Here is a 13,186-nt window from a genome sequence, read left to right as displayed (position 1 = left end):
TGTGTTTATGTGTTTGCTGGCATAAATGCTTGTGAGTAGGCCATAAGTCTGCTCGCGTGCACTCTATATGTATACGGGTGCATGTGTGTAATGCATTCTCAACACGTCTGTGTATTAGATTATGAATGTGTGTGTGTGTTGTTCTGCATTACTTCAGGCTATAAAAGCTTGATAATGCACCATGCAGTCATTTGCAATAAGCCTGTTAACAGCGTACACAGAGCAAAATGCCACTGAATCCACGTCTGTTCTCGTCTCTCTCACCCCATCTCTTTGTCCCTCGCTCTGTCTTCTTGTTTTCATCTCTCTTTATCTTTGCATCATGTCTGCGTTATCAGTCTGTCTCGTCTGTCTCTGTCTTTCACGTTCCCTCTTTGTCCCACTGACTTACTCACGTCCTTTTTTCCATCTCACTTTGCTCTCTGTTTATTTTAATAACACTCCAGCTCTGTCTTGCACAGTCATACGAGAAGGAGGACATGGACAGCGAGGTGAAAATACAGAGAGAGAATGTGGTGGTGAAACACACTTAGAAACACAGAAGAGACACAGTGAAAAATAAGTTGTAATCCTGTGTGTCTGCCTTATTTGTTGCAATCAATCAATAGTTATTGCAGTAAAATTGTCATCAATAGCAATATAACAACGGTCCAATGTATATAGATATAATACTTATGCATTGTGTAAGCACAGTGAGGAGGTGTGACACATAATTTTACCTCAGTTTTGTAAAATGTTTTGCTATCAAGTGTTTGTCATTCTCCGCTCATAAGGAAGAGTTTAGAACCACAACCCAAAATCAGTCTTTACATTGAAAAGAAATAATAATGTAACATTTATCATTATAACTATTGATATTGACTGATGTGAAAACTTTCATGTTGATATCATTTTCGGGCAATATTGCCCTGCTCTACTTAAGTCTACATTTTAAACTCTAGGGCAAATATAAAATGTATCCAGTCAAATATGAGTTATGGCAACCAGCCATCCCATCATATAGAGCTGTGTTTGACTGTGAGCTTGTGATTTGATGAGCAGAAGGACAGTGGAATATCAGTTGTTTTAACCTGACTCGCACCAAAGATAAAAATTTGGTCAAACCCCACCTTTATTTGACTTGTAAACATATTTTTAAAAGTTGCTTTAAAATTGTTAGGTATGAGGATATATTAGACTTTTTTCTTTGTTTTGAAAAACAGCTCAGTGCAGTGACGGAGCTGGAGATGATGCACAATATTAAGCAAAAATGTTAAATGTATTCTCTGACAAAAAACCATCATGAATAATATAGCTTGTATTTTTGTAGCCCAGCTTATCACCTATTATCAGTTAGGAAACTGACACTAAAAAATATATTCAGATTGTGAGCAAACCCACCGGTTGCCAGATTAACGATAATTGTTTTAATTAGGTCAAAGCTGAACCTGAGAGTCTGTCTAGTTGTTTAGAACAGTTTGTTCAATGTTGTTTTCATTCTTTCGAGCCTCTCTGATCATCTGACTGCTTGTGGGTGCTGGAGTTATTTTTAGCAGTGTGACCATGTTTCCACCTCTCTTCAGTGACCACAGTGTAATGGAAGTGAGCTTTTACTGTGATGTGAGGGATTCCCATGGGGCTGTAGTTACAAGAGCCCTTCAAAATAAATCCTTGAGATGTGATTGGACGACTCTGAAGTAGTCACCTACTCTACTACTAAATGTGTAAGTTAGACCTCAAACACTTTCTGTGATGATGCAAAAAAAGTTTTGACTATCTGCTCCAAAAACAACGTGACCTTGCTCTGCTTTAAACTCTGCTTCCACAGTCAGCTGTGGCTTTATATGATGGGCAGGGCTGCATAGTACCCAAAATCAGTCTGATTTTATGAACCTATGTATACACCTTATAATTTTGACAAGTCATCAAAAATGTCTTCAGGATCTCTAACTACAGTTTTACTGGATATTAACATTTTTTTAAATGAATGAAACACTGGACATGTTTTCATGTCATTGTGTCTTCGAGGAGGGATTAAGTTATTGTGATACAACAGGAAAGAGAGGGAAAAAAATCCTTTCTGACAGAGAAGTGAGATACGGAGAGAAAAGACAAAGACAAATGAAGTGTATCCTATTTCATCCTGTCTATTCATCCTAATACAAAGTGTAATTATATTTAAGTACTATGATTAAGGAAGCCACTTGCTATAATTCTGAATGCACACTGAATATCTGTAATTAACAGATCTACTTTCAGCCTAATTATAATAACTAAAACCACTACAAATGACCTGCCATAATTATAATATCTGCCATCATAGTAATTATAAAATCAGAAGGCCAGTTAAAAGAGAATGAGAGGAATTGCTATCTTTTCATTAACAGAAAATATCTCATGGACTCTTTGATGAGCACTGATATCAGTCTGCGCAGTGGGGGAGGGGCCGCTGCACGACCCCCACCAACTGCTTTGAACTCGTCTCTGGCATCATTAGTGCGTGATGATGATTAGAGGCGAGAGGGGGCCACCATGCCAGTTTCCATACTGCGAAACAAGACGAGAAGAGCGGCACAACTGTACAGCTCGTACGCACTGAACCCCAAAGTGACAAACTCGTCACACTATGGACACAGTGGCTGAAACCCCTTATCCTCAGATCAGCATGTAGCACGTGAGGCCTTACAAAGATTAACAATTTGATATGTAATTTACTGGTGTTTATTAGCCACATGTTGAATAATTATAAACAGTTATCATTTCTTATAAAAAATGTGTTAACTAGTGCAATCAGTTTAGTAAAATAAATCATTTATTAAATTAGCATTTACACCCTGCACTGCCAAACTTAACACTTCCTGTCAATCACCCAAATACAGACACAAAACAAGTAGAAAATGAGACACAAAGAGATACAACAGACGATAAAGATAGGAATACAACGCAAACGGACAAACAAAACGACAAAATGACAAAAAAAGCAGGTCACCTTTTAGTAGGTCAAGAAATCCTAAAGCTCTCAAAGAAAAGGTAATTGTAAAATAAAAGCTCCATCTGTTGAGGAAGATGGTGTGATCCAAGTGAAAGCTCCAGAAGCTTTAGCCATAGGCTAAATGGACCCTATGGTGAGATTAGTTTCTTAGCTTTAGTTTAAGAAGAAATATTTACAAAGTTTAATAATTTGTTCTATTAGGTATAGTTAATCTTCAGTCATTTATTTTAATAGCTTTTTATCAATTAGGTAACTGATTGTAACTAAAGTCTGCAAGAGTTTATAGTTGTTTTGGTGTCATAGACAATGTATCATCCTTCCATGATGTAGATCAGACCAGTTGTCCATTTGTGATGATGTCTTTATGTTTGACAGATGAGTGGAAACACTTTGATCAGCAGCTCTAAGTCCTTTCATGGTCACAGTGTCGTTAAGCAGAATAATTAGTAGTAGCTGTCATCAACCGGCACCTAGCAACTAATAAAAAACTATTATTTTAAACCTTGTGTTCTTTCCAAGAGGGCACGGTCAAGTACAGTTCCTTCGTGAGAAAAACACATTTATGGGAACGTACCAGGGTGACTGCTGCAAAGTTTACACTTCAACCTGCTTGTGTAAACTCACAGCTCTACAAGATAGTTCTTGGAACTAACGGGTTGTTGAAAAGCACTTGTAAGAAAGAGAAACTCTTTCCCTTATTATTTACACAGTGAAACTTGAGCTAAAGTCACTGAAACGACTTCAGTGTGAACATTGACCTCGGATTTTTAACCACAGTGTCCAGGTTCTAATGAGGTTATGTCTTCGTTTGCATTTGTCTGATAGTTAACAGGATTACACAATAACTACAGGACAGATTACCATGAAACCTGGTGGAAGGATGTGGTATTATATTATTATATTGAAATATGATGCAGATCTGGATAAGGGGGAGGATAGAGAGATATTTTTTCAATTTCTTTAACATTGAAAAAGGTTTATCAACCTTTTTCCTTGACTTCTCAGGGAAACATTTGTCAGGCTAGTGCACAGCTTGGTGCAGATCCCAATAAAAATAAAGATCTATTGAATTTACAAACTGTTGGGCCTTGGTGGAGGTATGAACTTTTTGAGGGCCATTCTTTTTGTAAACTCTTCACGTTCACATTGGTGTTGCCTCCCCACCTCAGCCATGTTGCTGACTTAACTTGTGTAAAAGCTGAGTAAAGGTTACTGCGAGTAAATGTTTGCTATTGTTGCACATTATCACTTGTCGCCTGTTGTAGCTTCAGCCAGCTTCAGCCTCAAAGAATAAAGTAAATGTGGTGAGAAACCCTAATTCAACGTCAACCAGCCCTGGGTGTTCCGAGAAAGGAAGTGTGCAATAGATTCACATTTAACACTAATAAGCAACTCAAATGGAGACCGATGGGAGTATGGAGAAACAGCAGGGACTGAAGGGGTTAAATATTTAATGGAGATGGCGCCCATATAAAAGCTGATTGAGAGCGATTGGATGCATGGATCAACTGATGAACGAGTAAATGAGAAAAGGGATGAATGGTGAGTGGAAGCTTTCAGAAACATAGGTTCAATTGATTACCGGACATGAACGATTCACACATGTGAAATTGATCTAATGTATGATGATTGAGGGACAGAGTGGAGGAAGCGCTGGAGGGAGAGATGATGTGCATACATAAACCACAATGACTGGAGAGACGGACTGAAGCTCACCTGTTGTTCGGCCTCTTCCTCGTCGCTGCTGATCTTCAGGTCATCCTCCAGCATCCTGCACAGAGACAGAGGGACACGTGTTACTGCTGCCGTGACCCTATGTCTGCTTGTATTAGGTTGCATACGGCAAGTGGTGATCTGTAATTCCCTTTGAAGAACCTTTCTGGCAAACGGATTAATTACACAGCAAAAGCAGCGGTGGTGGTTCACGTCGGGGGGGAACAAGGTAGCGGACAGTGGATGGGGCATTTGTGCTGAATACCAGATGTTCGGTGTTGAGTTTGGAGAGGGTTTCCAGATTGTTTTTTCACCTGGAAGTTTTCTGTCCAACAACTGCTGACCTGCCTCCAGGAATTCCTCTGAAGCAACGACGGACATGCTCGGCTAAAATCAATCTCCTGGGCCGTACTTGGACATTTTTTACGGGCTTCTAGCTGGAACTGGGGGCCTCTATTAGTCATGTTTGTTTTACTCTCCCAAAGCTCGAGATCAAATTCCAACAATATAGATGTACATAGGCGATGAAAAAGATGCACAAGACACAGTCGATAACATGACCTCGCTCATAGCATCACCTGCTCTTTACCGCACAAATTATTCAGTGTTTATGTGCAGTGCATTGGCAGGTTCCTGTGTTTTATTGCTTTATATAAACCTTCCGCACAAACTACTGTTATTTTAAGCTGGTACTGCTATTGTTATGACAGAAGAACCCCCTAAAGGGATTTTTACTGCCTCACCAACCACTCTTGTCAGTGCTTGCACCGCAAGAAAAAAAAAAAAACACTCCCCGGTGTCGTGGTGTTTTCATCTGGGACCGTATGAGTCTTGAATAACTGAAGCACAATAAGAAAAAGCTTTGCAGATAAGGGGCACAGTGCAGCACGCGGCGATGATAGATATGTTTGAATGAATGAATAATGGATTCATATTTTATTTCATAAGAAGGGGACAGATGGAGAGGACGAGATAGTGAGCGAGATGAGAGATGATAATGATGGGGAAGAGAAGACAGAAGGGGAAAGAGAGAGAGAGAGTGGAAGGGAAGCGTGGAGGGGGGAGGAATAAAATGCAGCGGAGAGAATAAGCATCTATGAGGACAGACGCAGTCAGATACAAATGAGTTATGGACTAATGCATGAATGACACGCAGAGCTTTGAAAGCATCACAGCTCTACAAGGTGCACATGCTCTTCTTTGACTTTATGAAATGGAGACATTATTTCTTTATGCAGACGTTTGTCTGGGGCCATGCTCATATTTTGCGAAGCCAAAACCACACTCAGCTAATGACTAATTGCTCAATGCTGCTTCAGACGCAACTCAGACTGCAAAACAAAATGAACACACAAATCTTTCTCTGCTGGACAAACAAGGCTGTTGCCAATGTTCTGTGTTATTGTTCACAATCGAGACTGAAATCAAGACTAAAATATTTAGACCTGCACACTGCTGTTTCTGTCTCTTTCTGCCTCTTGTCTCGATGTATTAAGTCTATGTGATCCTCTTATTTGTCACGTCTTTGCCAAAATTTGGTGCTAAATGATCAGTGCTGCACTGCTTCTGCAAGACCACCTTTAGGCAGTGGGGCCCAATGAGAGGGTTGGGACCCCAGTAAGGGGCTGCAAGGCCAGGCCAGGGTTCAGATGATTAGAAGAATGGAAAAGCAGATCAAATACAAAAAAATACTGCCGCACCAAATTATATAATTTTTTGAGCTGTTTGATTGATGTTCACTTTTTTCGTGTGAGTTAGTGGAGATTTTTCCTTCTAAAATTGCTCAAACAAAACAAGGGGGACAAAAATCCCAGTGATTGAACTGGGCTTGGCCAGAAGACATGTGCAGCTGGTGATTATGGGTTGAAACAGACAATATTTTCTTTTAAGAATTTGCCACAAGCCATAAACATTAGAACCACTACGGTTGCACATGAATGTAAAAACCATGCACTTGCCCACCAGATGTTTATTATTCAGCCTATTATAATTCACATTACATTATTACATTACATGCACTTGACAGAAGTTTTTGTCTGAAGTGACTTAAAACAAGTGCATTTAAACTCAAACTCTTTTTAAAGGAGACTTTATGATTTATATTGTATATAGGTTTTTATGTGAATATAAACGTTCTGCAAAGTCACAAAGCCAAAGCGCAGGAGTGAGCTCCTCTCCCCAAGAATAACACGTCTCCTGCAGCGCAGTAGTCAACCTGCTCAGGAGCATAGTATGGCTCCTCTAATGTTTAACACAACCACACTTGCTATTTATTGCCATACTGTCTTTGTCTGACTTGACACCTGCGGCTTGATGGCAACAAGACATCAGAGTTAACAGGTTTTGTCTGAACTCTTTGCAAACTGAGTCACATGAGGAACTGAACCCACAACCCTGGCAGTGCTAGTGTCTTGCTCTAGTTAGACATACACATACAGTTCAGCAGTACCGTAAGGGTCACTTTATCATAAAGCACCTCTGGGCTGTTCATCGGCAGGTCAGTCAACCACAGTGCACACTGACAAAGCTCAAAAGCTGGCTTGTCAAGTGGAGAGTCTTACTCACTTATTTCGCTCTGTTACATACATGCGGCAGTCGGAACATTATGCACTGGATCAGAGCGTAATAAACCTCTTGGAGCAAAGGGATTCTCTCTACTCTCTGCTCTAATGAAAACATTTCTCTCAGAATTATTCCTAATGTGCCATCAAGGTGCGGAGCCTGTTTGAGAGGGATTACAGCTGGATGAGTTTTCTGTAATGGTCAGAGATGGTAAACATCCAACAAAAAAATATGGCAATTAGCTTCAACGGGACAATTACTCTTGAATAAGACGATGTAGGCCTATTCATTATCCTAAACATTTTACGCTGTTGAGCATCACAGTGAAAACAGAGAGCAGTCTAATGGCTGCAGTAAACCAGGCATTGTTTGTAACCAATAACAATTATTTCACCCTAATAAACAAAGCAGCATTAATGCTTGAATTCCCGATAGGAAGACAAAAATGACGCCTCAGGGTATACAATGGTAATCAAAGGAAATAGACTTATCAGCTTTGGAAGCAAAATAGAGTAATAAGCCACAAGAAGCACAACAGCTGCAACAAACATCATCGAAATGGAGATATAATTAAAGAGGAAATGAGAGTTTACGTGTCGACCTTAAAGTTTAATCAAACCATCCAGATGAATAAAAGCAAACTAAAGACTGCCTCAACTTGTTTCTTCACTTGCAGGAGTTTTGCATCATATGTGGGTCCATCAAGTCTTTTTTTCATTTTCAAAAGCCCATTTCTGACACTGTTCCTGCCACATTTCTATAATTACATTTCCTAAAGTATAAATAATTCATTATACGACATACTTTATACACTGCAAAACACAGCTCTTAAAAAACAAGAAAAAAACTATCAAATAGGTGATAATAATTAGGGATGAATTACTCTGAATCAAAGTGCCCAAATTGAATCCTTGATTAAACTGTCATTACAGGTAGTAACACCTGAGTCGCCGGGTTGCCTATTGAACAGATTTTTAGGGATAATATGACAATGGAGAGAGAAAGAAAATCCTCATCCCCACTCTCTTTATCTCAACCCTGTTTTAACCAAGTAAAAAAGATAAGCTTAATGCAAATCAACATGTGAGGTATTCTTGAAAATTAGCAGATGCCTCTTGTAAACTTCAATGAATGAGTCAAAGGAGCCGTAGCCTAAATGTATTTTCTTCTGGATCTATGGATGTCATTGGCGAAGGGGGTTAACCTGTGTTGAACGTTTGAATGACGTATCCAGCATAGACAAGAACAATCAGATACTTTGTGTATTAGTTCAAATAGATTGTGTTTGTTCATATTTGTAACTAAAAGTTCTCCCCATATCTAGGACAAGTTTATAGTAATACAGCCAAAGTTTTCACTTACTTTTGCTAAGGTATGATTTCAAACTGTCAATCTCTAAAACAAAATTATGAATCTTGTTGCAGCCAAACATAGCATAAATCAGGGTCTTGAGGCTGAAGCCAAGTTTTCCGGCCTTTCCAATCTCATCCTGCTATGAATCCTGCTGTAAAGCTCAGTCAGTTGAGTGGGCTGCAGCCAGAGATGTTGCAATGTGCTCCTGGCTCACGTTAAATTAATGTAGCTGCACTTTCCTGCTCTGATCCGTGCAATCTTTTTTCCTACTACCAGCTGTGAATTTCATCCAAGAATCCAAGCTTAATTTCACCTGGAGGAAAATGCGGCAGCAGCAGCTGGTCAGTAATTCTCTGTTTGTGTGTGTGTGTGTGTGCATGCGTGTGTGTGTGTGTGTGTGTGTGTGCGTGTGTGTGTGTGTGTGCTTCAGAGGAAGAAAAAGATACTTACGACTTCTGTGGTGCAGTTGGTGGTTTAGCAGCAGGCTTGTTAGCTGATACACTACATCGCTCTACAACACAAGAGAGGACATCCAAGCATCACTGTTATGCATGTCTGTGTGCGTGCCTGCGTGCATGTGTGTGTGTGTGTGTGTGTGTGTGTGTTGCGCGCGTGTGCCTTGATTAGTGTTTGACAAGGAGCCAGACTCAAATCACTGATCACTGATCATGAAAACACTTAGTAATACACATCGTATGAAGTGTTTTCATGATCTCAGTTCTAATCTCAGATGACTGTAACATGTTTTTTCATTGGTAGATGGAATATTCATATATAAACATTCATGGGACCTAGAGGCCACTGAGAACAACTTACCTAATATATTTTGTATCCTATGAATTCATATAATTTCCATATAAATACATATCATAAAAATTACAATTTGCAATTCATAATTACAATTAAGTGTGGTTAATATTGTGTATTTTATATTTGTAATTATTTGCTTTTATTTGCTTCCTCTGTTTTTAACCTATGAAAAGCATCATTAAAATTGTATATAAATAATACTTTCTTTTCCTCCCCCTCCTTATTCTTTTTCTTATTGTTTTTGTTACGATAGACATTATATATACACATTATATACTCACCACTTAAGTGTGAGCTCAGTAATAAATGGTCTAATTATGAATGGCTAAAATACTATTTATTATATTTTAGTTTCTATGGTCCCTGAGATGGTTTTTAATTATAACAACAAGTCAATCAATCAAAATCCAGTTTGTGTGATTATTTAACATAAATATAAAAGCAAATGTTTACAGACTTTCATCCTCCTGTGGCTGTGATTTTATTAGAACATCAGCTGCTTTTCTCACATCTCTTCTGGGTGGTGCTGCCTTTATACCCTCCCCACTGTTAATTATCACAGAGCTGGTGTGTGTGTGTGTGTGTGTGTGTGTGTGTGTGTGTGTGTGTGTGTGTGTGTGTGTGTGTGTGTGTGTGTGTGTGTGTGTGTGTGTGTGTGTGTGTGTGTGTGTGTGTGTGTGTGTGTGTGTGTGTGTGTGTGTGTGTGTGGGTTGATGCTGGGAAACTTACTCTGGGTGTTGTAGCCTGAGGTCACATGCTGTGACTCCTGGTGAGAGGGAGAGAGAAAGCCAGAGGGAAAAGTGGATGAATAAACCAACAGATGTCATTATTGATTTCACCGCGGTACGACGGTGCTATTACACAGAATTCAGATCTTCTCATCTCGCGGCGCCCACACTCCACCTCATTCTTTAAACTCAGTGGCAGGATTAGTGTGGCGCTGGGGGCTGAACGCCTAATGCACTAACAGCTGGGTCCGATTTACCGCCTCTGTGTTTGCATTGTTTTTCCTTTTGACATCACCACCAATTAAGTGTTTTCCATAAGATAAATAAAAGCATGTCATAAAAGCACACTGGCAGATATTGCTGCCATTTCAGAGACAAATGTAGAGTATAACATTTATGTTGGTTTTAATGTGACATATATCCCCTCTATTTACATCACAAGGTGCCATAAACCTTTTTTGTGGGAGTAGTTGAAACTTTTCCATCATCAGTCTTCCGAAGTGGCAGTTCTTTAGTCCCTGCTTTTATTTTGTCTCGCTCCTTGTTAATTACTGTTGTCATTTCTGTACTTTACTTCTCAAACACCTCCTGTCAAACAAACTGTGGGTGGTAATGCATTTCCTTCAAATTACTCTTGATGAAGTTTGGCTTTCTGTAAGTGACATTGTTTTTCTTCCAGTTTCACTCAGTTGTTTTTTAATTATTTACAGCCAAAGGCTTTTTCTCTGCTACCAGAGCCTAAGTGTTTTTAACAGAACTTGGAAAAGCTTTTGTCATCTCAGTGTTGACTGCAAATGTTTTTGAGGAGATGCTCGAGAGCAGCCAAACAAAAGTTGGTACAAATTTAAAAAAAGGTTCACACAATGGTGAAATAGTTGCTGTGATCAGTGGATTCACTTAAAAAGTTGAAATAAATCTGCCCAATTAGTTTTTCAACTTTGGAAAAGCTTGACTGTACACATGACAAGTACACGTGCCATTGACCAACAGCAAGGAAACTTGACTGCCGACCTTTAACAGAAAGTAAAAACAGAATCTGGAGGACACTATAGTAGCTTATTTAAGGTTTCTGCTACTTTCAACATGTTGAATTGAAAGAAATACTTTTAAGTTCATGAAATTTAAGAACTGCGTACAACAGATATGAAGGAATATCAGAGTTCCAGAAACAATATATAGCCATAGTCTTTCCCACAGCCAAGCCCAAAGTACTGAGATAAATTCTAATCAGGTTGATTTTAGTGTTCAGTCCACGTTGGTCCTGTTTGTAGTTTTATTACAGTAAACTAATATCTGTATAGTTGACATAAAGTATATGCATGCCGCCAAAACATTGCTTTTAAAAGAAGAAAAAAATTGAAACCATGACAGAAGCAGCATTAAAAACCTTCAGCCTGTTATTTTTATGTATTAAAGACCTATTATTAAGATTAAAAAAAAATGTTCAGACCCTGCAGAAACCCTGTTATTAGCGTAGGTGCACCATCCAATTTTATTTCACCTCCTCAATGGTCCAAACACTTATTAATAAATAGCGTAATCTTAGGGTTTTGCTGAGTGAGATAAAACTGATTATCTCAGTAGTCAGTTACTTGTAATAAATTAATAATAACATATATAATGGAAATGGAAACATTTAACACAACGACTAAGGGCATCACTTATAATACTACAGTAAACACTCGACAACAGTACGTCCACATCTGCACAGCTTGAGACACACAGTGAGGAGGTGAAATCAACATGTGCTCATGAATTAACATTGTAATTTCATTGGCTGTCGAATGCACCACTGTGCGGAATGAGGCAAGAATGAGGTAATCTGATTGGATCACAGCAATCACTGCCGCAGTGATTTTATGAATCAGATCTCATTGGCAGAATGAAGATTTACAATGACAGAACGCAGTTAGTTTTATGGTGAGCCGCCAACAGGCGTAGGAGTTGAAGTGAAGATTTCTCAACTGTTTCACATCTTTTTCCAGTCATCACTGACTCATGCACAGATTAAGATTTAGTCAGAGCCCGGGTAGAAAGCATAACAACAACATTTAAGAAAGCAAACATTACCACGCTTGAAATCCCACATGAATTTTCGCTATTAAAGAGGAGAGTGAACTTATTGTTTCAGTGAATTAAGGGTGTTTGGAATGGGACAGAGATAGTGTGTGCACTTACTTTGTTTGGGATGGGGAACTTTGTCTGGTCAGCCTTCCCAGGAGTGTGTATGGCTGTGAGAGGAGGAGGCCAGGAATGTGTCATCTCCTGAAAACACACACACACGTTGTTCCACATGATATTACATTCATTCAATTAATTAATGACAATTTTCTGGCTCAAACGAAATAAAGCACATGACTCTCACTAAATGTATAGGATTTGCTGTCATGTGGTAAGTAACTGTTGAATAACAGAGCATTGGAGCTGAAATTTACTGTTTATGCAACAGTTTAGATGCAGACTAGTCGAGTCAGCATTCAATCAACGTTGTGCAGAGGGATTCCCAACAGAGTGGACTTTAATATAACTTATAGAATAAACTAACCCACTTTCAGAGTGAACTAAACACAGAGTTGTTGAATTACCCCCAAAAAGCTGACTCCAGTCGGCTGCATTACAACCAAGCAGCAGCAGGAGAAGGAGCAGCTCCCTTTGTCAGTTATTCTAATCTCACACACACACACACACACACACACACACACACACACACACACACACACACACACACACACATCTCATCTCCACTGGTGTCTATCAAATTATTTGTATGATATATAATGTATCATAACTATCATAACTATCATATCTATCTTAGTTATCCAATCAATTGATTATCAATATTAGTCATTACTACAAATGTTCCGATTTAATCTGTTTCATACAACAGGTTATTAGGTCAAAAGGCTTGGAAGGTCACTGCCATCACAATTTCCCATCATACGTCTCTTCACCCCCTCTGGAGAGGATGACTCATAGTCATCGGATGACTCATGTTTCCGTGTGTTTGCCTGTGTAAGGAAGTGTGTGTGTGAGTGGGAGTGTGTATAAG

At 39.1% G+C, this 13,186-nt stretch overlaps 1 protein-coding gene across 1 annotated transcript in view; it reads right to left on the bottom strand.

Annotated features, from left to right (window-relative positions):
- Nucleotides 1-13,186, bottom strand: part of aff2 (AF4/FMR2 family, member 2) — a 155,116-nt gene that overhangs the window by 56,504 nt on the left and 85,426 nt on the right. The window contains exons 6-9 of the mRNA XM_035162169.2: nt 12,316-12,402; nt 10,139-10,175; nt 9,050-9,110; nt 4,688-4,742 (exon numbers count right to left, since the gene is read on the bottom strand). Coding sequence (XP_035018060.1) covers nt 4,688-4,742; nt 9,050-9,110; nt 10,139-10,175; nt 12,316-12,402 — 240 coding nt within the window. The remainder of the gene's footprint in view (nt 1-4,687; nt 4,743-9,049; nt 9,111-10,138; nt 10,176-12,315; nt 12,403-13,186) is intronic.

The sequence above is a fragment of the Hippoglossus stenolepis genome, chromosome 7 (genome assembly GCF_022539355.2).
Source record: "Hippoglossus stenolepis isolate QCI-W04-F060 chromosome 7, HSTE1.2, whole genome shotgun sequence".
NCBI lineage: Eukaryota > Metazoa > Chordata > Actinopteri > Pleuronectiformes > Pleuronectidae > Hippoglossus > Hippoglossus stenolepis.
Note: the sequence above shows the minus strand (reverse complement) of the source record. Positions and strands in the feature narration are given on the sequence as shown.